This window comes from Protopterus annectens, chromosome 3.part1, assembly GCF_019279795.1.
Source record: "Protopterus annectens isolate FY-2018-M chromosome 3.part1, PAN1.0, whole genome shotgun sequence".
Classification (NCBI taxonomy): Eukaryota; Metazoa; Chordata; order Ceratodontiformes; family Protopteridae; genus Protopterus; species Protopterus annectens.
In genome coordinates, this window is record NC_056732.1 from 327,576,043 (window position 1) to 327,603,474 (window position 27,432).

Sequence of the window (27,432 nt, forward strand, 5' to 3'; positions counted from 1 at the left end):
AGAAAAAATTGGCAAGTGGGTAATGCTTGGTGAAGGTAAGTACAGAACTCCAGGTAGCAGCTTCTAGGATGTCCCTGGTAGGGACGCCTCTGAGAAAGGCTGTAGAGGTAGATGCAGCCCTGGTGGAATGGGGTCTAATCCCCTGTGGGGTAGGTTTTCCATGGTGCGTATAGCAGAAATGAATGCAATGGCCTATCCATTTAGAAATGGTTTGCTTTGAAATGGCCTTCCCCTCTGCCCCTGCAGCAAGTGCCACCAGCAGCTGTTCAGATTTCCTGAAAGGCTTAGTCCTGTCCAAGTAAAATCCAAGTTGTCTGTGCAGTTCCAAGGAGTGCAGTATTCGTTCCCCTTTGTTCTGTGAATTAGAAAAGAAGGTTGGCAAATGAATGGACTGATTAAGGGCTGCACTGGATACCACCTTGGGCATAAATGAGGGATTGGTCCTGAGGGACATCCTATCCGCATGAAAGATGATGAAAGCATCACTGCTATGAGAGCCTGTAAATCAGACACCCTTCTTGCTGAAGTAATGGCTAGCAGGAAGGCTGTTTTCCAAGAAAGGAATTTTAACATAGCATTTGCAGCTGGCTCAAAGGGAGGAAGAGTGAGTTTTTCCAATACAAAGTTAAGGTCCAAGGTTGGAGTAGGGGTTCTCCTGGGTGGTCTTAAGTTTTTGGCCCCTCTGAGGAATTGTTTCAGCAGTAGATGAGAGAAGAGAGGGTGGCTCTGAATTGTAATGCACTGAAATGGCTGAGACATGAATTTTGACGGAAGAAAAGGAAAGGCCCTTGTGAAGCATTTCAGCTAAGTATTGAAGAATATGAGGTAAATTGGGCACTGCTGTGCCCATCCCCCTCAGTTTGGCTCCAGGAACAGAATCATTTCCATTTGTCAGCATAGGATTTTCCAGTACTAGGCCTCCTTGCCTCCAGTATGACATCCCTCACTTGCTGACTGAGGGATGGTAACGGAGAGATCAGGTAATTAGCCAGGCTCAAGGTTCAGGGTTTGAAGCTGTGGGTGTAGAATCTGGCCCTCCTGCTGGGACAGCACGGCAGGGGTCTGAGGCAGCTGCCATGGTGCCAGTAGTGACACATTGTACAAGAGGGGGTACCAGTGTTGCCGTGGCCAGTCCATTGCAATCAGTATTGTCCTTGGTTTGTCCTGTTTGATCTTTAGTAGCACTTTGGAGAGGAGAGGCAGAGGGGGAAGGCATAAACTGGTAGGTTTTCCAGGTGACGAACAGGGCATCCACTTTCCAAGCTTGTTTGTGGGATGTCCTTGTGCAGAATTTGTCCAATTGGTAGTTCTGTGGGGAGGCAAACAGGTCCATCTCTGGGCTCCCCATTTGTTTCTCAACATGCTGAATATCTTTGGTTCCAGTTTCCACTTGTGTGGGTCCATGAGATTTCTGATAGGTTGTCTGCCAGTGTATTTAGCTTTCCTGGCAGGAAATGAGCCTGTAGGTGCACTTGGCAGCACAAGGTTGTGTTCCACAGAGCCATGGTTAGTTTGCAGAGAGGGTATGAGTGGGCTCCCCCCTGCTTGTTTATGTACCACATAACAGTGGTGTTGCCCTTCTTTACCAATAATTGTCCTGGAAGAATGTGGCCCTTGAAGGCTGTCAGAGCATTCTGTACAGCTAACATTTCTTTTTGATTGATATTGCAGGTGCATTTGACCTGGGTTCCATTTGCCCTGAATGCACTGTCCTGGCAAGTGACCCCCCCCCCCCATGCATAGTCTGATGCGTCTGTTGTTAGGGTTTGGGCGGCAGGGGGTAGAGTGAATGGTAGTCCCTTGTTTTGGTGGCATGCCTCTGCCACCAAAGGAACTCTGTCTTTAGACAAGGTATGATAGGAATCAGTGATTCTAGATCCTAAGAATGTTGACAGCATAGGCTTTTTAGATACCATTGTAGTTTCCTCATATGCAGTCTTGCATATGGAATTAGTAGAATGCAGGAGGCCATGAACCCCAGTGCTTGCAGTATTTTCCTTGCAGATAGCTGGGTCTTTGTGGCTAGTAGACTGAAGTAGGCTGTCAAATTAATTTGTTTCTCTGGTGTGAGGTAGGCCATCTGGGAAGTTGTATTCAAGCTTGCTCCCAGGAATACAACTTGTGGGCAGTGTACAAGATGGGATTTCTTTTAGTTTATGGTGTACCCCAGAGAAGTTAGCAATTTTTTACAAATGCCAGATGATTCAATAGTATGTCCTGGCGTTCTGCCTGAATTAGACAATCATCCAGGTATGGGTATATTTGAATATTTCTTTGCTGGCAAAATGCAATGACTGGAGCTAGGCACTTTCTGAATACCCTGGGCGCCAGTAGATAAGCCAAATGGCAGTGCAGAGAACTGATAGTGCATGTAGCCTGCTCTGAAGCGTAGATATCTTCTGCAAGATTCCCTTATTGGGATGTGCAGGTAGGCTTCTTTTAAATCCAGTGCTGCCAACCAGGCATTTTTGCCTAGCATGGGAAGCAGCTGATGAAGTTAGCATCTTGAATTTTGGGATTACCAAAAATGTGTTTAGGATAGACAGGTCCAGGATAGGATGCCAGAAAATGTCTTTTCTGGGTACCAGAAACAGTCTTGAGTAGAAACCTTGCCCACATTCTTCTGCTGGGACAGGATGAATAGCTCTGATGCTTAAAAGAGAGAGAACCTGCTTTTAAGCCTCTGCCCACTGATTCAGGGGTAGGTCTGGCTAACCGTTTGGGGTTGGTAAGGAGTGGAAGTGGAACCTGTATCCTTGGGAAACTATATTTAGAACCCATTTATCCTGGGTAACGAGTTCCCAATTTTTTGCATGCAGGGCAATCTTTCCCCCTAAAGGAACAGTCAGTTGAGCAGGGCTTGGAAGGTTTAAAGCTAAATCATTGAGACAGTTTACCATAGGGGGGAGTCTTACTACTCCCTGCTTTGGAAGTGGGAGCCCTCCACTGCTTAGGCCTGTGAGTACCCTGGGACTGAAGCCTGGGTGTTCTGCTGGTTCTGGGTTTGAACTGAGAAGGCCTGGAAGAGGCAGGAAAGAACCAGTTCTTAGAGGGCCAATGCCTGGCTGTACTTGCAGGAAATCCTTAACAGTTTGCATAGATTTAGCTTTTTCCTCCAACTTTTTAAGTGCTACTTCTGCTTTGTTGCTGAACAGGCGGTCTTGGTTTAAGGGAGCATCCAGTAATTTAGCTTTAACATGATCTGACAAAGACTGCTCCTTAAGCCAAGCATGCCTTCTAAGTACAGACCCAGTGACAGCAGCCCTGCAAGATGCCTCTAATTAATCAAAACTACACTGCAAAGTATGTCTACCCACTTGTTCAGCAGAATGCATTAAATCCTGTAATTCTTTATTTTTCAGCACAGCCAGCAATCAACATAATTTTCTGTTTAAGCAATCTAATAATATGCTGCTGATACTTCAAGATATGAAACTGGCAGTTTAAGGCCTGAATGACTAAAGTTGCAGAAGTGAATACCTTCTTACCCCATCTATCCAGCGCCCTGGAATCTCTGTCAGAGGGGGTAGGATTTTTGGCAGTAGTGACCTTAATGCCCTTGGGCCCCTGTGAAATGGTCTCTGGATCTGCAGTAAGATTTTTAAAGAGGAACTTGTGAGAGTCAGGTACACTGTAATACCTATCAGGTTTTCTGGGAGCAGGAGGTAAAGTGTCAGGGGCCAGGCTAGACTCTGAGAAGGCATCATCTACAATATCCAGTACAGGAGGGATAGCTAAAGGCCTGTGTTGAGGCAGGAGTAAGAATTTCATAAGCCTCTTTTTGGAGCCTGAGTAATCCTGGCTTTCCTAACGGAAATGCTCCCTAAGAGTATACAAAGTTTCACCAAAAGAGAAATTCTCTGGACAGGAAGCAGAGGGAATGGAGTCCTCTGCATTAGAATCCTCATAGGTAGAAAAGGGCAAATCCTGATCATCAGAAAAAACAAAAATTTCAGAATCCTGATCAGAAGAATCAGAAGGAAAATCAGTTCTAGGTCTCTTAGAGGAAGAAGGGTGGCTTCCCCTGATTACAGTAATAAGGTCTTCAGCCATTCTTATCATTTGTTTTTCAGGCATAGAGGCCTGACCATGCTGTCTGGGCATCGGTTTTCTGGGCATGGATTGAGTTTTAGGCATTGAAGAAGATGGCGTCGGTTTAATATGCAAGTCAGTAGGCCTGAATACACCCTCAAAAGTTGGTGCCTGCACAGCGGCTCCGGACCCATCCGAGGTAGAGACATCCGCAGGTTCCACAGTCGAAGAACCATCTTGCAGCATACTGGACTCTGAATGGGTCTCAGTAGAGGCCTGCAAATCTGAAGTAGCGGATATCAGGGGTTGCGAAAGTGCCTCACGGAGTACCAGCAAACTGGAGACTAGCTTAGGAGAAGCGTCATTGGCAGCTTTAGACCTATGCAGTCTGTCTCTGTCTTTATCTTTGTGTTTTTTCAGAATGTCGGTAGTCGGGTTGCTTACCGAAGCCATTTCTGGATAATTGAACGGAGTACCAAAATATTTAGATGCGAAAATGAACCGATGATGAATAGTACAAGGTTTGAATAAGGCACAAAACTGACAGCGTGGTCTGGGCCTAGGCAAGGAATGCAGTACGAATGAAAATCTTTATGAGGTATTTGCTTTCCACAAGAAATACAATTGTTAACTTTTACTGACATTGGTTTAGAGCAAGAAAAAGATTTCCCAATGGGTTACTTAGCTTACTTGAAGACTTCGGATCGGAAACCCAAAGACGAAAATTTCAGGAGTCGGCCGACTGGCACTTGCGAACTGCTTCTGCTTCGAGCACCGCACGGCAAGAAAGACTTATGTAATGGTGTCGGCTGCATGCTTTATATCCCTGACTACCTGACGTCATGGAAGATGAGATGGCAACCGACACAGGAGCCAAGACTTTTATAATCAGGCCGACTGAGGGCTACCTGCAAGAAGATAACCCAAATGTGATGACTGCAACAGTGAAACACGAAGAACATCTACAATCTGTGGGAACAACACATGCAGAATAATGTTCAGGAGAAGGAATGAAATATAAAGGAACGCAGGAGTTCAGCAATGTAATGTTAGAATGAATGATAATAGCTAAAAAAATTATATATCTATAATACACAGAGCTAATATATTACGTCAGGGCTAGCCATTCAGCAGTATAAACAGTGGATCTACATGACTTGCTCACAATGACTTGCGTTGATGCAATACCCCATTCCTATGCAAAAGTGGAAATGGGGGTTGATTTGATGATGATGGTGATGTGTATCCATGCCACTGTTCAAAATGGGTGACGTTAATGCGTTTTAAAAAAGAACCCTAAGATCCTGATCATTGCAAAGGGTATAAGGGGATGGAATCAGTTTGGACCCCTTCACTGGAACTACAGACACTGTTGCTGGATCAGCTATAAAGTACTTATACAAAGTGTGTTTTGAGTCTTGTACCTAGGTCATACAAAACCACTCCAGCATTTATGGGGTGGATGCCAACAGTCTGGTTCCCAACAGGCAGCAGTGAAATTATCCTCCGAGGTCCTTACAACTGAATGGTTACAACTGAATGGATAGTCAATGGTTTGGAGGCCTCAAGTCCAAGACATCAAAACAGCACTTATGAACAACTGAGGCCTCTTTAGCATTCCCTTTAAACTGATCCTTCATTGCAGAGGTATCAGCAAGTGAGAAGTTCCCTACAGAATAAGTAGAGAACATGTTGACTTCAGTATCTGTATCAAATCCAAGTGGGGAAGACATCTGTAAATCATAATATAGATTTTGCTCCTCAAAATCTGAACAGTCCAGGTCCAACCATGCAGATGACTTCTACATTTCAACAGAGGGAACTCCAGAAGGGTTGATCCACAGGAAGAGGTATGCTTTGAATGAACTGTAGGAAAACTCAGGACTGATTGAACCACTCATGGAAAGGATCCTGGAAAGGAGGCGAGGGACCACCTGTTGCCTGAGCGTCAGTCAAATGCAAGCAGCTTTGTATGTCTTATGTTTGAATGAGAGAGTAGTCATGACCTGGGAGCCCCCCCCTCCTTAGAGCTACTGGTCCCAGGACAAGCACCCTGATCTCCACCCGTCAACTACAGACATCTTTACAGACAAACACTGATGAAGGTCCAATCTCCCTGTGAAAGTAATAAAATGGGTGTTTGAACTGCCCACTTGTGAAACGTCTTAAGTTCTGAAGGATGTGCCTTGGTTTGAAAGCATGACAGCTTCTAAATGGGGGTCTGGTTATGAAGATCCCTGAGCCAGGAGTTGCAAAACTTGCTCACCAAGCTTAGCACCCTCAAGTCAAAAGGGACTTCAGTCCCTGAAACAGTGTCCCCGGTTCATCTTGCATCCTTCTCCTTAGTGCACTACTCCCTTCTCTTTGTAAGAGGGGCATTTGTGACAGGTGAGGAAATGCTGGAAGTGTTATGGACTATGGCCTTAAGCCTCTTCCATTCCAGAGGGATCTGAAGGGAATTGCTCCCTTTTCCTTATTGTCTTATGATTAAAGCCCTAACAAATATTACAATATGGGGATGCTGTGTTCAGATTCCTTAATAAAAAGCACTCCACTCTAGTCCCTTATGGGTGGACGTACCACATGCACATTTCTTTCTTTCTTTGGTGGACATAACCTAAGACCACAACAGTTGCCTCAGCCCATCAAGTAACACAATAGCTATAATAGGAAAGAAAAAATGTGCAAGTGTCTTTTTCAACAGGGTGCTTATGTGGTACAGGGCCCTTGAGCAGACTGAAAAAATGGACCAACACTGACAGCATGAATCATCCTGTGAATTGAACAGCAGCAAGAAATAACTGAAGCCGGAATGGGCGAACACCTGTTTTACACAATGGACATGCTGACATCCATGGAATGGTGGTGTCTATGTCCCTGTAAAGGGAAGGGTAATAAGTTCTGGAAGTTGGGCCAGATGTTGGACCTTCTATGTTAGAAGTCCCTTGTGGTCTGTACTACTCCAACACATGATGAACATCTCCTCTTGCAAAAGGATGATGTAGTACTCCACCCCCCCCACCCCCCCGAGGAGGAAGAATACCCAGAAGCCGCATGGAAATAATTACATTTCTCATTATTCCCATATTGTTTCCTAATTCAAGTATTAGCAAAGTTGCTTTAGAACCTCAAAAGGCACCAGCAAAAATAGTGAATAGTTCTAAATTTGCCCAAAATATTTTCTGGAGAAGGGCATGCCCTCTATCTCCTGTACACAAAGAAGCAAATTTAAAGGAAAATAACCAATAAATAACCTGATACATTTGCTGAACCAAACTTATAAAACTATCGTAACCATGTTAGAATCAGAATCCTTCAACACAGCTACCTGAAACAAAAATATCAACTGTTCACTTGCATAACTTTGGTAACAGAGCTAGAACAATGACTATGTTTAAAACTCAAACTCATGCTACTAAATGTGCACATATTTTAACATATGCATTATGTATCCTAAATTCCTCATCAGCAAGACTGCCAATATTAAAAAAAAGCAAAAGGTTCAACATGAAGGACGAAAAAGTTACTTACCATTCTGGATAATGATTTGCGACCTGGAAAATCTTCCATGAACTGCTGTCATGTGTAGTGGTGTTTTTGCATCTTTACTCTGAAAATGGGAATGTTCTTAAATAAGCTTTCTGACACTGGTGCCAATTTTAAAGTGAAGGGCATTTATTAAGTAGTAGTCACACATTAGGAAACTTTTCCAAGAATAAGTTGAGATGTCAACATTACAGTTCACAGACTGATTATTCTATAAAACTGAAATCCCTCAGCAAATCGATATACTTGCTATACATCCAAAAGTTGAAAAAAATCAAGTCTAATACTGACTGACAACTATATTAAATTAAAAAAGTTCTTAAAATAATTAAATGGAACCTTTTCCATAACACAATACAATCACAAGATGCAGCACATAATCACACCATAAGACACTGCTCAACCAAACTACTAGTATTTTTGAATTTTATTCATTTATTAACAAGTAAGTGAACTGACCCATCTGTATGTCTTCAACTTTAACCAAAGCCCACATGAACTTGGAAATGTCAGGACACACTAGATCAAGTCCCAAAACACAGAGAATGAATGGCCAAAAAACAGGCTTCCATATAGTCGGAGATGGACATTTCTCAGAATATTCTCTTTTTTCCAAGGAATGACAATCTTGGAGATGGCACACAAACATTTGGGGGTATGGTGACCTTGCCCCCAATAAAAAAGTTTAGAGGAGAACAATGATGTTCAAGATTCTCACCTCTCCTGGAATTTCAATCTTTTTTTTTTTTTTTTTTTTTTTGCTCTTTTTGCACTTGGCGTTACAAGTGCCGACATTTCAACAGGTAGCCTATATTTATCTATCTATCTATCTATCTATATATATATATATATATATATATATATATATATATATATATATATATATATATATATATAAATAAATATAAACAGATCTCTCTCTCTCTCTCTATATATATATATATATATATATATATATATATATATATATATAAAATATATATAGAGAGAGACATACACATATACAAGTACAAATTATACATATATGTAAAACACCACAAAGTTTGCATGGCACTTGAAACTCTCAAAAATAGTGAATGGAACCAACTAGAACATCCAGAAATGATCCAGTACAAAAAAGGAGAAAGGTCAAATCCACACTATATTGAAACTCAACAAGAAAAACAGCAAGCAGATAAAGGTTTCACCACTCATGCAGCTTTAATCAGTGTAAATACAAAAATTAGGACCATCTGCGGAAAATGTGCAATTAAGTTGCTTAGACTTTTTCCTCAGCACAAATTAAGAACATTGAGTGACATGTATCATCTTCCCAGCTCCCTCCACTGTCATTCTAGAAGTTGATATATAAGCAGCTTCCTGATTACATCCTACAGTATAAACTAATACATTTTTAGCTAGTTTATACAGCTGCCACATCTTACTTATTAATGAACAAGAATCAACAGCTTGTACCACTTTTTTAAGGGAAAAAAAAAAAAACAATTAAGCCCATGCTGGACAAAAGTCAAGTATAAAATGTCATTTTAGCAATAATACATAACGCAAATTTGTACTTACAAAGCTAGATATTACAAAAACATTACATGGTAATAAAATCAGCTTGCAAGGTTGCTTCCATAAACAATGTTTTAGGAGTGCAAAGAACTAGGTACATCCATGTATTCATTTTCTATTGCACTAAACATATTGGTATTCATTCTTAACAGAAACAAAAGTCCTCCCAAACCTAAACAAATGAACCAAATACAAAATTACTCAACCACATAGTTGAAAAAGGTATGTTTTGTTGACTGTGTATATACCTACACTGATCTTCACAAAGATAACTGGTGCAGTAAAGCTGAGGAAGTGCATTAGATCTTCAAAAAATAGCCAAGACAGAGAGGTCAAGATCATTTACACACAAGCACTCATGAGCAAGTGCACACGCGCGTACACACAATGCTGAAAGCCTCCGTGAAGGCATTTAAAATCATGGACTACACAAGCAAAATGCATGCTTTTGCTAGAGACCAGATCATAGAACCTTTAACATTGATGTGACAAGCCCTCTGAACCATCAAAGAGTCAATAAGCATGCATGCTCTTGCATTGTCCTTTAAACAAAGCCATTTTCCTTTTAGTTAGGAGTAACTAGCAACTAGTTAAAAATTCAGATTAACGCAGATGCACACGTAACTGTAGCCCCTACAAAGCCATTACTTAAAGGTGGAATATTAAAAGAAAATGTACGCATTTGACTGGAACATACACCTAAAACTCTTAGCAATTTGAGTCGATGTTACTACCTATGGATAATCAAAGAGCAAGTAATTAGCCAGGCTCTGATCTCCCCTTAAACAAATCGGTTTTCTTTAAGCTAGAAATCACTAGCTTGTTGTCTTAAGGTGAATTTACAAACACACACATCCCAATTTGATTAAAAGCCCCTGTGAACACATTATTTAAATCAGTGAATAAGAAAGAAACATTTAGGCCTTTGATGGAGTTCTGAACCTATGACCTTCAGCAAGTCATGCTGATGTCACTGTCACCAGATCATCAAAGAGCAATTAGGCATCCAGGCTCTTACAGTAAAAGAACAGTTAAATGGACTCACTGCCCTGAACGGTTGGATAAGCTCCATCTCTCTCATAATCGTGAACTGGCTCAAGCAGGTAATCAGAAAATGAATGCATGACTGACTGCAACAGGCTGTGGTGCTGAAGATAAATCTCTCACCATTTTCTAAGTTAAACTCCAACAGATTAGTGAGCTACAAACCTTCTAAAACCTGCAGTGGGTAAACTAAAAACATGAAGAAAAAAAAATTAGCAAATGTGTGCTTTTCATTGGCATGAAAAGATGCGAGAACTCATGGCCTTTTGTATGCAATGCATAGAAAAGTACATGAAGTTTGTAACTGCATTCTGCTAGGAAATACAGCATCTAAAAAGCAGAGCAGACATCTGAAACAGACCATAATTATGCTGCCCTTTAACTACAAGATTTGGTGTGACTATTTCTAGGTTGGAAAGCTAAAGGCTATAAGAGAGCAATTAGAAAATTATATTATGGAGACACTGACTCAAGGGAAATAAAATAAATCTATTTGCAAGTAAATGTGAAACTCTGTTTAACTGTATCTATGGTCTCTGCACGGAAAGATACAAGCCAGACAGCTGAATGAACATGATGTCAGGACAGAAAAAAAACAGAAGAACTGCCATGGGGCTTATTGTGTACAGACCAGTGAGACTGTTCTGCACTCACTGTCTCTGACTATGATGTCTTAGAGAAATGAATCCACTATCTTAGCGATCTCTTAACCAACAGAGCTGCTAAAGCCTAAAAAAAATTAGTTTATGATAAATGATTTTCTTTCATGCAATCTACCTGTTCAGCATGAATTATTTTCTGTTTTCTCTTCTAACTGCACTGTTGAATTCAAATTTTCTTATACATTATTTATTTCATTACTTTTTTAAAAAGCATGTGGTTGGTCATTTATGGAACAAACCCCTCTATCCAGTTAAGCAGTGTGACACATTGTCTACCTTAAAAAGAAGCTGGACAAATTGATGGGTATTCATAAATCCACCCCTGATATGACTAGCCTGGCACTGCTTGAAAAGGGAGGCAAGGCAGAAATGGAATTCTGGCTTAGTTGTCTTGTAAATCCTATTATCTTTTCTCCATGGGGAGAGATAACAGACAGCTGCATGATAAACAGTACCATACATGTCCTAATGGAACCACTACACAAGTCACTTACCCTCAAGCCTGGCTACAGGTTCCATATCCCAGAAGTATGGTGCACAGCACTGGTTATTACACTACATAAAGATCACCCTATTACAGACCCTGGAAATTACAACCATACATGATTAACAATGACATTAAAAGTCCACCAGGCTAGAGCTGCAGAAATATGGTTTTGTAAAACGTAGATGAACCTGATAAACTTCTTCGAGAAGGGAACACAGGTTGTTGGCAGCTGTCACACTGTATGTACAGCTTACCTTGATCTGGCCAAGACATCTGACTTCTCCATGCTAGAATAATTAATGAACTAAATGCGTTACAAATATATCCCTATGTGGTAGGATGAAAACCAAACTGGCTAAAAGAGCCAACATAATTGCAAGGTTCCTAACAAAGAGTATCAGAGGCTTAAAATCGTTAAACTACCAGAAAAGAATAGAAGCACTGTCCCACTTTTGTGTGTCAGACAGGGTTCTCAGAGGAGACCAATGTCTTGATTTCCAAGCAAAGACAGACCCAGTAGACCAGGGTATCTTGTAACTTCATAAATCAAAAATCCTAAAAATACCAGAGCAAGGATCAAACCTGCTTCAACAGATCAAATAAAAGCAGCAGGTGAGAAATTCATTACTCAGCTCCTCTTTCACTTCTGGAACAGTCTCCCCCTGCAGATAAAGCAGTATGACGCACCATCTTCCTTCAAACGGGACCTGAATAATTGGATTGGTATTAATAGGTTCATAGGCTGGTACTAGGCTATCAGCCCTAGGGCCTATACAAGCCTAGCCATAACAATTCCCTGGATATTTCTTCTCACAATATTTACTTCCCTGGACCCCTGTCTAGCAGGGTGACTGATGTGATCCCTGGGGTGAATTTCCTATCTCCCATCCAATCGTCAAGGTTCCTTTTGAAGAGGGCCAAGGAGGCACTCTGCTTGACATGTATGGGCAGTCTATTCCAGAGTATGGGGAGTCTCTGGGTCAGGAACCTATCCCTCCAGCATGTTTTGTTCATTGTGATGACAAGGTTTAGATCCCTGGAGCATGTGGCTCTGAGGGATTGTGATTTCTTTAAGTGGAGCATGTCCAGCAGCTTAGTTTGACATGGCCTTGTATGTTAAGCAGAGATCACCTCTGAGTAGACAATATGCCACAGAGTATAGCTGGAGTGCTTTTAGATGGTCAGCATGGGGCATCTGCTTTAGGCCTGTGATTCTTTTAGTGAGGTACTTCTGCGGCCTTTTCCAGCTGTTGCAGATGTCTTGTGAGGTACATACCAAATGGGGCGTTGGACTCTATAATGGGTCTAATGAGGGATGAGTACAGTGGGACAATGACCTCCTTTTTTCTGGATGAAAAGCCATTAGTGATGAGGTGTGCCACACAGAAGGATTTCCTGACTCTTGTGGCGATGTGGTTATCGAAGGTGATACTACTGTCCACCTGTGTCCCTAAGTCTCTCATCACACTTTCAGTGTTTAGTGTACTGCCACCTATGTGGAAATTCATGGGCACATGTTTTTTTCTCAAAAGGGATAACTATACATTTCTTGGCATTAAGCTTGACCCCATGGCTCTGGCACCAAGCATCTGTTTCTATAAGGCCCTTTTGTAGAATATCCACATCATTTGGGGATTCAATAATGGCTCCCAGTTTGCAGTCATCTGCGAACTTTGTTAGCCAGAGTCCCTTAGTGTTGGCCTGTACTTCAGAGAAGGAGATGCCAAACAAGAGCAGTCCCAGGACTGAACCCTGAGGTACTCCACTTGTCACTTGTCTGGAGCTGGATTTGGAGTCGGCTACTTTTACAGCCTGGGTTCTGTCAGTAAGCCAGTTGGCAACCCACCGAGTGACACAGGGATTTATGCCCAGCTTAATAATTTTATCTATGATTCCAGAGTGGGGGATGGTGTTGAAGGCCTTGGCAAGGTCCAGATAGGCTGTGTGGACACCTTTCTCTCGTCCACAGCTCTGGAGACTGATTCAAAGAAGTCAATCAGGTTCAAAAGACAAGATCAGTCCTTCATGAACCCAAACTGGGTGAGTTGCAGTGTTTGAAGGTTGCCAATATCTTTGTTTATAAGTTCCATGACAATGCATTCCATTGCCCTTGCAGATCAGGCTTGTCAGACTGATGACTGATGGGACGGTAGTTCCAGGGATCTAAGGTGGATCCCCCCATGTGCAGTGGAATAACTGCAGCTGTGCACCACTCAGTGGGCATGAAGCCTGAGGTGAGGCTATGAGTAAACAAGACACTTAGATGAGGTGCCAGTTCATTTTGTAGTTCATATAGTACACAGCCCAGGATGTCATCTGATCCCATGGATGCTGTATTCTTAGCTTTGGAGAGTGTAGTTTCTACCTGTGTGGCTGTGATTACCGGAATTTGGCAATCTTTTGGTATTGAGATGGGCCATTTAGGGGGTGAGAGGGGGGGTGAAGTTGGCACTAAATCGATCTGCCAGGATATTGGCAATATCCTTGGGATCAGTATATTTAATGCCATTCTGTTGTAGCTCAGAGCAGAAGTGAGCATTGCCATTTCTTGACATAACTAGAGAATGCATTGCAGTTGTCTTTGGAATCTTTGGCAATTTTATTTTCTTAACCAGCTTTGGAGGACTTGATGAGGGATCTCAGCTTCTTACTGAGGCTGGTAAGGGAGTTTTTTGCATCCTGGGATTTTCCTCTTTTCTGCAACAGTTTCTTCCTTCTGTTGTATAGTTTGTTTATGGCAGACCACCAGACTGGCTTCCTTTTTTTGGAGGAGTGCATCTTGGTTCTATTTGGGATGGCACGATTCATGCACGGAGTGGATGTGCTCGTACAGTGCCTTAGTGTAGGATTCAGCAGTCGAACTTTCAGCTCCTGTCTGCATGGGTGTCATAAAGTTTGTCACGTCTGACTTGAGTAGCACGAAGTTGGCTTTGGAGAAGTTTTTTACGGAGCTTTCCTTACTGGGGGTGGGGGGTGTGATGTGGATGTCAAGGGTGATTAGCTTATGGTCAGACCTGATCAATGAGGGGGTGACCACTGGTGTGGAGCATCTAACTTCCATGTTGGTAATGACCAGGTCTAGGATATTGGAGCCCCTGGTGAGACAATGGATTAGTTGATTCAGGGCGTTGGAATTTATAAATTCCAAAAACCGTTGAGAAAAGGTGTTGGTACCGGAGTAGTTTTCCCAGTTAATGGCAGGGTAGTTGAAATCACCCAGTATAAGGGTGTTTGGTTGTATCTTAATATTTTCCAGTATGTTTAGAAAGGTGTAGTGAAAATCTTGGGGCATGGTGGAGGATCTGTAGCAAGCTACAATTTGGATTGCAGTCTTACCTAGTGTTAGTTGCACCTGGAGAATTTCAGATGCATTATGTTGGGCAACTAACTAGCCTGGAGGTGTGAATATCCTTGGTGAATATGGACACTCCTCCACCTTTAGTGTTTCGGTCTTGGTTTTGGTGGCCGAAAAGTGTGGTAAGAGTTGTAGCCTGGTATTGCAGGGGTGCTCACTGAAGCCTTGAACCAGGTCTCAGTTACTGCACAGATATCGATGTTCTCCATTTTTAGGAGTGCCTCGAGAGAGTGCATTTTGAGGTTTAGACCTCTAGCATTGAGTAGCATTATCTTCAGATTTTGCTTGCTCGTATCTGTTACGGTGGTGGTTTTGTCCTTTGAATCTTGCCTACAAAAGGCACTATAGGGGTGGCAAGAGCTTTAGCCAGTAACCTGAATCCCAGGGGCGACAGGTGCAGAGCATCTCTGGCAAAGCATCGTGGTTTATTGATCATGTCGTCCCAGGCAGACAGATACTGGATCCCCTTTGAATGACAAAAGCTTAGCCAATTGTTGAGGTCAATCATTTTGGCCTTATACTGTAGTATCATTCTGGGCGAAGGCAGGATGCTACTCAGGGCTAGGGTCATACCTGCCTGGGCCACATGATCCGAGAGCTCTTCCACGTCTCTTTTCATGTAGTCCAGGGAGGTACGTCTCAAGTCATTCACTCCAACGTGGACAATGACAGAGTCGTATTTGTACTTGTTGTGGAGTGACTTGAGTGCATGGCGTTATGTGGCGGATCCTGGCACCCGACAGGCAGCTGACTGCAGTTTTCTCCTTGTTCAGCCTGCTGAGTAGGACATCAGTATGCCTGACTATAGAGTCACTTATCCTTAGGGGCTGTTGTTGGGTGGCACACTGGTGTTGTGAGCTATGTGTCACTTTGGTTGTGACTGGTGTTTGTGTTTCAGCTTCGGAGGTCCTTGTTGCTTGGGCAGGTTAATGTTAAGGGCCTCCGCATATGTGGGTTTAGTGTTGCTATGTATAGGTGTTGATGGTGTGGGTTTTGAATGGCTATGTGTTGCTTGAGATGTAGTGCAGGTGTTAACCTTCTCCTCTTGACTGTCTAGCACAATCTTGGCTGGAGAGAGCTCTGCTTCCTGTTTGGCTATGTAAGTGCATCTGTCGCAGGTTGTAGTGTTGGGTGGTAGGAGAAGGCTGTCTGTGTACATGAGGCAGTTGTTGCATTGCCCCAGTATGCCCAGATTCACCAGGTGGACAGGAAAAATCACCGGAAGCTGACCCTTGGACATGCCTGTTTAGGTGTTTTTTTGTAAAGTACAAGATCTGTTTTCCCTTGCCTTTGCAAGGGACTTTGCAATTATAGACTGCTTAGTGGCTACGATTAAGTACTCCTTATTAACAAAGAGAGTTGAGTGCTTGTATCAGTAATTCATCATAGACTTGTCATGCCTAGCCCTTCTTGAGAGGATGGGAACTAACAAGGTGTAAAGGTTGCAAGACTCAGCAGCCTTGAACCTCCCATGATTCTATGATGTCCTTACTTGCTAAAGGGCCATTCGTTGCAAAATGGTGAAAAGGTCTTGGCATCCATCTCTAACAGGTCATACTGCTCTGTTACACATTTCCATTGGTATTTAAAAAAATATTTGTCTTATTATAAAGAGTGAACATTAACTGGAAAGCTCCCTCATCAGGTAAATCTGGAGTAGTTGCTGTGAAGGGGCGGTGCTAAAGGTGTGAACACTCATATGGTTGGTCAGAAGCCAGCAGTTGTACGCCCTGGGTTTAACTGGGTGGGACTAAGCGGGCACAGGTGGAAAGTTGGATAAGCTAAGCAGTCAGAAAACCAATGGCATGTGAGGAGGACCGTGGCAAAACTAGAACCTTAAGTGAAAGGTTAACGTGTATTTTTTGTGAAAGTACTGCTGTAATGTACATCTAAAATTCTCAGTGTGAACCGTGGGCAGTTGGATATTTCTCAGAAAAAGGGGAGCCAAGGGAATGGAAAAGGAAGATTTCACATCAAGTGCTAACCGGGCAGTAGGGAAATGCTATGGATCACGGGCCATGAAAAAGGGGTTTGAAAATTATATGTGAAGAAGGTCGAGGCTTCGAGTAGGATGGGTGTTGGTGGATCCTAGCAAAATGCTTGGGAGAACAGGAAATGGAGGAACAGTCTGTGCCAGTGTGCTTCAGTAAGAAAAATAGCTACTGCAAAAAAGGGGTAAGGTGTTTCAGTTATGGTAATTGTGGATAGAGGGTGCAAAGTAGAATAGATGGACTAACGCTGTGAGATAAAAATATTTTCCAAAGCTGTTCACATGTTATTAAACTGTATCAAACATGTTAAAGACAATAAGTGCACTGGTTAATACGAACCATAATTAAAATAACAACGCTGTTTGATTTTTTGATTTATTTTCTGGATTTATTATTTTTTGCTCACTTATTTTTCTATGTTTAATTAATTTTATCTAGGTATGTTACGTTCTCATTCCCAGGTAGGTCTGATGAAGCACACCCTGCGAAAGCGCACACTCGGGTGATTCAAATAACCCCGAGACTTGAAAAAAATAATTTCTAATTTGATGTTTGCACAAAAAGCATATATATATATATATATATATATATATATATATATATATATATACACTTCTTCCTGATTGTCACTAGTGACTACGGACACAGGATTATTGATAAAGTTCAATCGTTTACTTAATCTTTGTGTTTCAATTTTGTCATTTACTGGTATTTCTGATTACCAAGGCATATCAAGACTTTAATAGTAGTAAGATGGCCTTAACCAAGGCTACCATAACGGTCAGGTCTGATCTTGGTGGCACAAACTAAATTTGAAAAAAGACGTCATTTAATAATTTAGGCAAACTAACCGTCAAGTAATAATATTGTTACAAATACCCTGGTTTTGTTTTATTAATTTCCATGCATCGTCCTATGTTACCTCTACAAACCAAGTATGGATTATAATTTTAATAGATTTCTATTATTTTCCTTACACCTACACCTACTCTTTACAGTTTTTACAGTGTAGTACAAGTCGGATCGTTTCACTTAGCTTTTTACCACATATCTCTGGTATGGATATATCTTCTAAGTTTTTAATTACTTTGCTAATAATCATGGAGAGGGTTAATAGACAGTGCTGTTCCCCATTTTGGGACCTCAATTCGGATTGTTTGGAAAAAAGGCACCAAGGTGCATGAATTCCGGACAAGCTAACATTCAAATTACACTGATGTCCCAAGTATCCTTAGATAATAACTTTAAATCCCAATCATCCTGACTTTTAATGCCTCGTCCTATAACTTGTCTAAGCTCAGTTTTCAAGCTGTTGTTTTACCACTAGCTCTGACTTTAAAGTTCCAATCCGATCCTTTATATCGCCTACGTTATTACATTTTAAAAATACAAACTATATGCTGCAACATTTAAATTGACAACATATCGCAGTTAGGTACTTAGAACTGCACTAAAAGATACATTTTTATTTTTTCATATTGATTTACTCAAATGGTTTTCCCACTTTTTCTCGATAACTGTTGGAATCCCCTATCAGCTCACATTGCGTTCAGGTAGCCACAGAAAAACGCCATCTAAATTACTGGTGCCAAAAACAAAAAAACAATGACCAAAGACAGTGCAAAATATTACCAACAGAGAGACCAGAAGCACCAATTATTAATTTATTAATTTTACTCTCTTAATTTAATTCAACTTATTTCAATTTAATACAAGACTCTTTTCTATGGCGGAGATGGACATGACAATAATTAAAAATAAAAATATATAAAAAATGAAAGTAGCTACTTTTATTTTTATGGCGATAGATTATGGTCAAGTGCCCAGTAACAGTTCCCTCTGGGGTTGAAGTAGGGTAGTTTCCCATACAGAAAGCCCCATTTTTAGCTATCCACAAACCATACTCTAAGTTTTCTAAGAACGCAGTATTCAGAATCAAACCTAGCTATTTTTCCACCAGCTCACAAGCCATTATTTTTTTTTTTTTTTATATTTTGTATATTTTTTGTTTGAACACTAACATTTTCTTCGTTCGATTAGACCTATTACAGCATTGTTATTTTAATTATGGTTCATATTAACCAGAGTACTTATTCTCTTTAACATGTCTGATACAGTTTAGTAACATGTGAACAGCTTTGGAAAATATTTTTATCTCACAGCGATACAGTCTAGCCATTCTACTTTATGCCCTCTATCCACAATTACCATAACTGAAACACCTTATCCCTTTTTTGCAATAGCTATTTTTCTTACGCAAGCACACTGGCAAAGACCGTTAATCCATTTCCAGTCCCCTGCGTACCCTCGACCAGTTCCCACAAGCATTTTTACTAGGATCCACCAACACCCATCCTTCCCGAAGCCTCGACCTTCTTCACATATAATTTTTAAACCCCTTTTTCACGGCCCCTGATCCATAGCATTTCCCTACTGCCAGTTAGCACTTCATGTGAAATCTTCCTTTTCCATTCCCTTGGCTCCCCTTTTCCTGAGAGATATCCAACTGTCCATGGTTCCCACTGAGAATTTTAGATGTACATTACAACAGTACTTCCACGGCAAATACTCGTTAACCTTTCATTTAAGGTTCTAGTTTTGCCGTGGTCCTCCTCACACGCCATTGGTTTTCTGACTGCTTAGCTTATCCAACTATTCCACCCTTGCCCGTTTAGCCGCACCCAGTTAAACCCAGGGCGGACAGCTCCAGACTTCTGACCAACCACATGAGTATTCACAGCTTTAGCGCCGCCCTTTCACAGCACATAGCTCTAAATGCGCCGGATCAAGCCATTCTAAGACCGCCCTTCCATGGACCCCCCCGCCCTCAGCCAATCATACTTTCAAGATGTTTCCACACCCCGCCACACCTCCCACCACGTCAACATCATTATACCACGCCCATACATGGTGATTGGTTATCACCCTGGATCACACAGCCAATTCCTGCCCTCAGCCCATACTGAATCACACAACCAATCCCCGCCCTCAGCCCATCCTATATGCACGCAACCCTACAACACACCCTTCACCACATTATCATCCTCAGCCTTACCCTCCCAGGCGATTGGTTACCGGCCTGGTTCCCACAGTCATTCCCCACCCTAAGCCCACCCCTTTTGCACACAGCATTAAAATCCACCCTCCTTTCACATAGTTGGTTCTATTTCCAGTAAAAGATGGTTAGGTCTCCACCAAGCATCCCAGCGAATGGTAATACACTTGGCCCAACCCACATGGCCAGTCCCCCACGACTAGCTGGTTTATATGTTTTACTTACATGTTTTATTTGAATGCTTTATTTAAATGCATCTTGTAAATAAACTGAATTGAACCTTGTTAAAATGCAAATGAACACAATAACACTGTTTTAAACATTTAAACATTTAGATGATGTTTTTTTCCTTCCCCAGGACTGTATAAATAAGTTTAAGTGATTGTTCTTGATAAATTTTTGCGCGCTCACATACCTAAAGTACGCTGAATAAACTAGATTAAATATGAAAAGAAGAGACTTTTTTCTACAGTTCTTTTTCTACAACATTTTTTATTTTATCTTAAACAAGTTTGGTAATCTTAAAAAGTTATTTTAATGAAGGTAACAGTTTGGTGACCTCGCGAAATACAATGTTTGAGTTATTAGTTGATTCTAATAACTATTTTAATTAATTTTTGCTGAAGGGCTTCTCTGAGCCTACTAACCTTGCATATCTCGGGGTATCAGGAGACAGTTTTGGATCCACACCTGCCCTCCACTCACTTAGTGCTTCTAATTTTGTTGAATTTTCCTAACTAGTGCTACCAAATAAACAAATAAATACTGAAGCAACACATAAGTATACAGAAAGAAAATATGTATTGTAACCCCCCCCCCCCAAAAAAAAAAGACCATGGTTCAGCCATGGACCAGCAATAAACCTGATATTATGCAGAATCCTCGAGCTGTTACCTGCTAACTGCTGATAGCAAATTAATTACAAAAGAGAACCACCACCAGTAAAACTGCTTCAGTTTTTTACATACATTGGCTGATGCAAAAGGGAGCTGTTTTCCCATCACAGACTTGATTTAGTTGATAGGCACAAGTACATACATAAATAAACATAATACAAAATAACAGTAATTCTAAATCTGCAAAGTCAAGCTGCATGCCTTAGTCAAGTAAACTACATGAAGCAAGTGACAGAAGAAAAACAGCCAAAGCCAAACCAAATGTCTTACAACTGCACTATTAGAGCAATTTGCCTTATTTTTATTCACTTGCCTGGATCATTTCATGCTAGATCAGATGATGACCACACAGATCTCCTTGTATTGCAATACTACAGTCTGATTCTTCTCTGGATTGGCTCTTCTAGTGGTCTGGTCCTGTGATCTGCATTTGTTCTGCCCCCTTGGGTGCCATACGTGATATAGGCTGATCCTGCTGCCTATGATATTTTGCTGTTCCTTCACTGGTGCAAGAGTCCAATGAACCCAGTGTCTTTTGCTCCTCGCTGTCTTCCTTCTTGCTTAGAAGAAGCTTCAGTAGCACTCTCCCAGTTTCTCCAAAGAGAAATTAGCACTATAAAGAACCCCTTTTTTAAGACCCTGTCTGACAAGACTGCATGTGTGTGAATGCACTTTTTTCATAAACTGGTCACAAGGCATGCTTCAATTTGTTTTCATGCTATGTTTATTTTGCTGGATTATGAAACTGATTTGTAATATTTTTCTCAATGCGCATAAGAGAGCAGACTTACCATATGGCGCCCTCAGTGCAAGACAAGTTACTTTTAGTTCTCTCCAGTACAGCCAAAAATGTCTTAAAAAGCCAAGGATGAAGTTCTGAATGGCACATTAGCTGAAGCAAAAACAGACATGATATGGATACAACAGTAATGCAAGTAGAAAAAGAAAATGTGCAACAGGGAGTTTAAAATTAGTTGTGCACTGGAAGACTAGACAAAATCAAGGAAAAAAAATAAACAGAAGATCCAGAGGAGGTACTGTCCAAACATGTTGATGCAATTCAGGATGCTCAAAAAGAAGGAACTGGAATGAAGGAAAAAATGGTAGTCTTTGAAGGCAAGAAAGAAGAATTTTTTGCTGAAAAGAAAAAAAATTAAGGCTTTCAAAATACCAGAAAAAGTAGTGGGGGGCTGAATGATTGATATGTACCCATAAATGGACTATAATGTCTGTCCAGGAGATACAATTAGAAAGAGCTCACTGTGTTTGCTCTTCCCAGTGCAATCTAGAACAGTCCTAGTTAAATTCTAAACTTATCAATAGAAAGAACTAGTTCTCAAAACTGTGGCAAACTGGCATTTAAAAGCAGGAGTATTTGTGGATAACAACAATTCTGGGTATACAAGAAGATTAAGGATCAAGTTTATCCCCATTACTAGATTATGTACTCAAAGGGGACAAATTCAAAATGAGTTTCCCAGGCTCACTCAAAGTGTTTATTCCTGGAGGTAAAAGACCTTTAGGAATAGTGAGTCAGCAACAAGAAAGATTTGGTATTTACAAGGCAGACAGGACTGCTGATACCCAGTGGAAGCAGGGAGAAACACACTACAAACTGTAGAGACAGGCAGAAGCCAACAGAAAAAATGTCACTGAAGTCTCTTCCCGTCTTCAAGAATATGTCAGAAGGCTGACAGAGAAGTCGTCTCTGTAGTTAATAAAGTTAAGGAAAGCTAATGACTTAAGTAAAAAAATGAAAGCCAATTAATACCAAAGCGTCAAGAGGTAGATGCAACAGATGACTAACAGTAAAGTGCGTCAGAGGTATGGGTGATTAGCAACAAATGTACTTTGTACTGGACATTCTTAAAAATATTGTGAAAGATTTAATTTGCCCTTTTAATGCATTAAAAACTGCAGTTACAAATGGCTTCTTAAAAGTTCACAGTAGTAACAAGAGCCAGGTTCCACTCAAACAGTGAAATGCAAGACAACTTCATAATTTACTAGTACTGCATAGGGGTTACAGGACTGATCAGAACCCCAAATGAGGATTTATAAAATAAACCATATGATCCATACAGGTATCCAGTCATCTTTTAAACATGAATAACAAATTACACCGTCTTGCATAGAAAACAAGTTTATTCCGCAGACATACTGTGGAGTATGAAATTTACTTTTTTTTCTTCTGGTAGTATGACATTTTTTTAATTTAAAATGTAAAACCATCACCTAGTGTGTAGGAGTTCAACGTTTATAAGAACACAAAGTTTGTCATAATGAAAATCCTTAAAGGCCAGAAAAAGTTTGCCCCATAACTGTCTACAATTAAATGAAACAAAGGCTTAGCAACTCTAATCTAACATAAGGACAATTCTTGTTAAGACAAACAACTTCTGATACATTTCCTCTGAAAAGATTATAGGGATAGCAAGTTGCACCTAGAATATCATTCTTTGTTCCATCTATACACTATTACCGACCTTACATACAAGACAAATAATCTTACTAAAACTACAATATCCCCTTTAATAATGTTTTTAAATATTAATTGTGCAAGTTTCACAGTTTTTTTAATTGATTGGGCATGAATTTTAAACTTAAAATTGTTGCACATCATGTTCCCTATATCATTGCCCTGTTTTAATTTGTTTAAATTCTAACTGCCGACTCTTGTACTGATCTCAGGTGAAGGTTTACTAAATAATATTGCTCCACGTTTATCTTGATTAATGTGCATACCATACTTTTTCAGCCAAGTGTTTGCTATGTTAAGAAAGATATTAAACGTTTCAGTATAACTACTTTTAGTTGTGTATGATCCTATTTTAACACCATCTGCATATTCTAAAATCCAGGTGTTGGAGTGTCAAAATTAAACAGCATATTAAACAAGACAGAGCCCAATACAGATCTTTGAGAGAGACCGTACCTGATCTTTTCCCAATCTGAAAATTAATTTACGATCATCACTCTCTGGTACCGGTCTTACAGCCAATTATGGACCCACGCAATTGTATACATTGAATTACTAGAAAGCTGCTTCACTGACTCAATAAAGCAATGGTGTGGTATGCTGTCAAAAGCTTTTGATAAGTCCATATAGACAACTGCTTCTCAGATTCCTAGATGTAAGGTCTTAATGAAAGAATTACACAGCTCCTCTAAATTTTAGGTAAAACAGCATATGCTTTTAGCAAATCTATGTTGACACAAATCATGTGATGTGCCTAAGGACTACCTCTCAAAAAACACTTTCCAGCAACTGAAGTTAATACGCCTAGAATTCTCTATCCTATTAACAGTGCCCCTTTATTAGAGGGGCACCACTTTAGCCAGCCTCCTCCTTGAAAGGACAACAATGGATGTTGAAAGACTGAGCAAGTGGGTAATACTACCCAGTACGTTACTTCAGATCTCTTTCCCAAAGCAGACCGGTATATTGGCAGGTCTAGGAGTGTAATCACTTTTTATTCTTCTTACTGAAATGTTTACTTCATCAAAAGTAAAGACATGCCCTAAAAGCACGAGGTGTTTAAATCACTTTCTACTACCTCAAACTCTGTTATTGCTGGTTTTAGCAAAGAGTACATTAAAAATGTCTGTCAATATTACTCCTTCCCTTACAATCTGTCCCTCGTGAACAACAAGACCTATACTAGTCGACAGTCATAGATAGGTACTAGGCTATCGGCCCAAGTAAGCCTAGCCAACAAGGTTCCATGGCTTACGCCACCCAAAAAACTTAATTTCCTGTGCCCCTGTCAAGCAGAGCTGCAGTCAAGATAGACTGTGTGAACCACCTTACCCTCTTCTACGGCTTTGGTGACTTCCTCAAAGAAGTCTATCAGGTTCAGAAGGCATGATCTGCCTTTCAAAAATCCGAACTGGGTAGGGTCCAGAGTTTGGAAGTTACCAATGTCTTTGCTTATGAGTTCCATGATGATACGTTCCATGGCCTTGCAGGCCAGGCTCGTCAGGCTAATAGGGTGACAGTGCCCAGGATCAGTGGTGGCTCCCCCTTTGTGGAGTGGGAAAATTGTTGCTGTGTGCCATTCAGTGGGCACAAAGCCGGATGTGAGACTATGATTGAACATGGTGCTTAGGTGGGGAGCCAGTTCATTCTGAAGTTCATGTAAAACGCAGCCTGGGATGTTGTCCAGTCCCATGGATGCTGTGTTTTTGGTTCTAGAGAGTGCAGCTTTTACCTGCATAGATGTGATTACAGGGACACTGCATTCTTCCTGTATAGATATTGGCCCTTTAGCAGGTGAGAGGGGGGGTAAAGTTAGCACTGACCCTATCTGCCAGGATGTTGGCAATATCAGTTGGTTCTGTAATTTTCGTGCCATTGTGCTGTAACTCAGAGCAGATCTGGGTGTTGCCATTGAGATTCTTGACATAGCTATAGAATGCTTTGTGGTTGCCTTTAGAATCAGTGGCGATTTTGTTTTCATAGCTAGCTTTGGAGGATCTTATAAAGGGATCTCAGCTTCTTACTGAGGCTGACCAGGGCGCTCCTCCACTCATGGGATTTTACTCTCTTTTGGAACAGTTTCTTTCTTCTGTTGTAGAGTTTGTTTATGGCAGGGGACCACCATATTGGCTTCCTTTTTATGGAGGATAATGTCTTGGTTCTGTTTGGGATAGCACGATCCATGCACTTGTGTAAGTGCTTATAGAGTGCATTTGTGTAGGATTCAGCAGTCGTAACTGTATTGTCCATTTGCATGGGTGTCAAAGTTTGCCACTTCTGTCTTAAGAAGCATGAAGTTGGCTTTGGAGAATTTTTTACCATGGTTTCCTTAATGGTGGGTGGGGGCGTGATGCGGATATCTAGGGTGATTAACTTATGGTCGGATCTGAACAAGGAGGAGTTGATTTCAGGTGTGGAACACCGGGTTACTCATGTTGGCAATGACTAGGTCTAGGATATTGTTGCCCCTGGTGGGGGTGTGGATAAGTTGATCCAGGGCATTAGAATTTATGAATTCCAGAAAGCGTTGAGAGAAGAAGTTGGTACATGAGTAGTTTTCCTAGTTAATGATGGGGTAGGTGAAATTGCCCATTATTAGGGTGCTTGGTTGAACCCTAATATTTTCCAGTACAACAACATAAGAGGAGTGGGAATCCTGGGGCATGGTGGGGGATCTGTAGCAAGCTACAATTTGGATTACAGTTTTGCCCAGAGTTAGTTGCACTTGGATAACCTTGGATTCATTAGGCTGCGCAACTAGCCTGGAAGTGTGGATATCCTTAATGAATATGGACACACCTCCACCTTTGGTGTTCTGGTCCAGGTTAGATGGCCGAAAAGTGTGGTACGAGTTGTAGCCTGGTAATGCAGGGGTGCTCTCTAGAGTCTTGAACCAGGTCTCAGTCACTGCACAGATATCAATGTTCTCCATTTTAAGGAGTGCCTCGAGTGAGTGCATTTTGAGATTTAGACTTCTAGCATTGAGTAGCAATACCCTCAGTTTTTGCTTGCCTGTTCCTGTTACGGTGGTGAATTTGTCATTTGAACCTTGCCTAAAAAAAGGCACTACAGGGGCAACAAGAGCCTTAGCCAGTATCCAGAATCCCAGGGGCGACAGATGCAGGCCATCTCTGCCAAACCATTGTGGTCTGTCGATCATGTCGTCCCAGGCAGACAGCTACTGGATCCCCTTAGAATGACACAAGAAGCTTAGCCAATTGTTGAAGTCAATCATTTTGTCCTTGTACTGCGGGTATCATTCTGGGCGATGGCAGGATGCTACTCAGGGCTAGGGTCATATAGGCCTGGGCTACAAGATTGGAGAGCTCTTCCATGTCTCTTTTCATGTAGTCCAGGGAGGTACGTCTTCAGGTCGTTCACACCAACATGGACAATGACAGAGTCATATTTGTACTTGTTGTGGATTGACCTGAGTGTGTGGGTTATGTGGCAGATCCTGGCACCCAACAGGCAGCTCACAGTAACCTTCTCCTTGTTTAGCCTGGTGAGTGGGAGATCAGTGTGCCTGACTATAGAGTCACCTATGACTAGTGCGCTGGGTACGTTGGTTTGCCTTATGGGCTGTGGTTTATTGGCACACTGAGTCTGTGGGCTGTGTGTAATTTGGGTTGTATTGGGGGGTGGAGGTTGCTTGCGTTTCTGCTTTGGAGGTCTCTGTTGCTTGAGCAGATTATGACTGAGGGCCTCTGCGAATGTTTTTATATTTCTATATGTGGATTTTGGTGGTGTAGTTTTAGTGGGACTATGTGATGAGTGTGGTGTGGTACAAGTGTTTACCTTCTCCTCTTGAATGTTCAGTTCAGTCTTGGTTGGAGAGAGCTTTACACCTCCAGTTTGGCTAGATAAGTACATCTCTCATATGTTGTGGTGTTGAGTGGTAGGAGAGGATTGGCTGTGTACATGAGACAATTGCTACACTGCCTCAAGATGCCCAGATTCATCAGACAGACAGGAGAGAACACTGGGAGCTGACCCTTGGACATGCCTGAATAAAAATCTACTTTCCTCTAGACAAGTGAGGAAAGTGAGTATAAGAGCTGTTTTTCTCTAAGCAAGTGAGGACAATGAGTACAAAAACTATTTTCCTCTCGGTAAAGAGGGAGGTTGAGTGCTGTAGTAATTTGTAGCTTATTTAGTGCTGACAACTGCTGAGCACGAATAAGTAAATTCAAGTGCTACAAAACTAAGAATGTGTACCTGGAACTTGTGGTAGATAGGCTACCTAATGTTTACCACTGCCACTGATAAGCTAAAATGCTTTCCTCCAACACAGAAAGGCTTTGGGGGCTCAGAAGCTTACAAACAGC

At 41.3% G+C, this 27,432-nt stretch overlaps 1 protein-coding gene across 1 annotated transcript in view; it reads right to left on the minus strand.

Annotated features, from left to right (window-relative positions):
• ANKRD28 (ankyrin repeat domain 28) overlaps window positions 1-27,432 on the minus strand; it is a gene marked incomplete in the record, with an annotated part of 2,819,689 nt that overhangs the window by 1,363,037 nt on the left and 1,429,220 nt on the right. Inside the window, 1 exon segment of the mRNA XM_044066773.1 lies at window positions 7,564-7,642. Within this exon segment, the coding sequence (XP_043922708.1) occupies window positions 7,564-7,642 (79 nt within the window).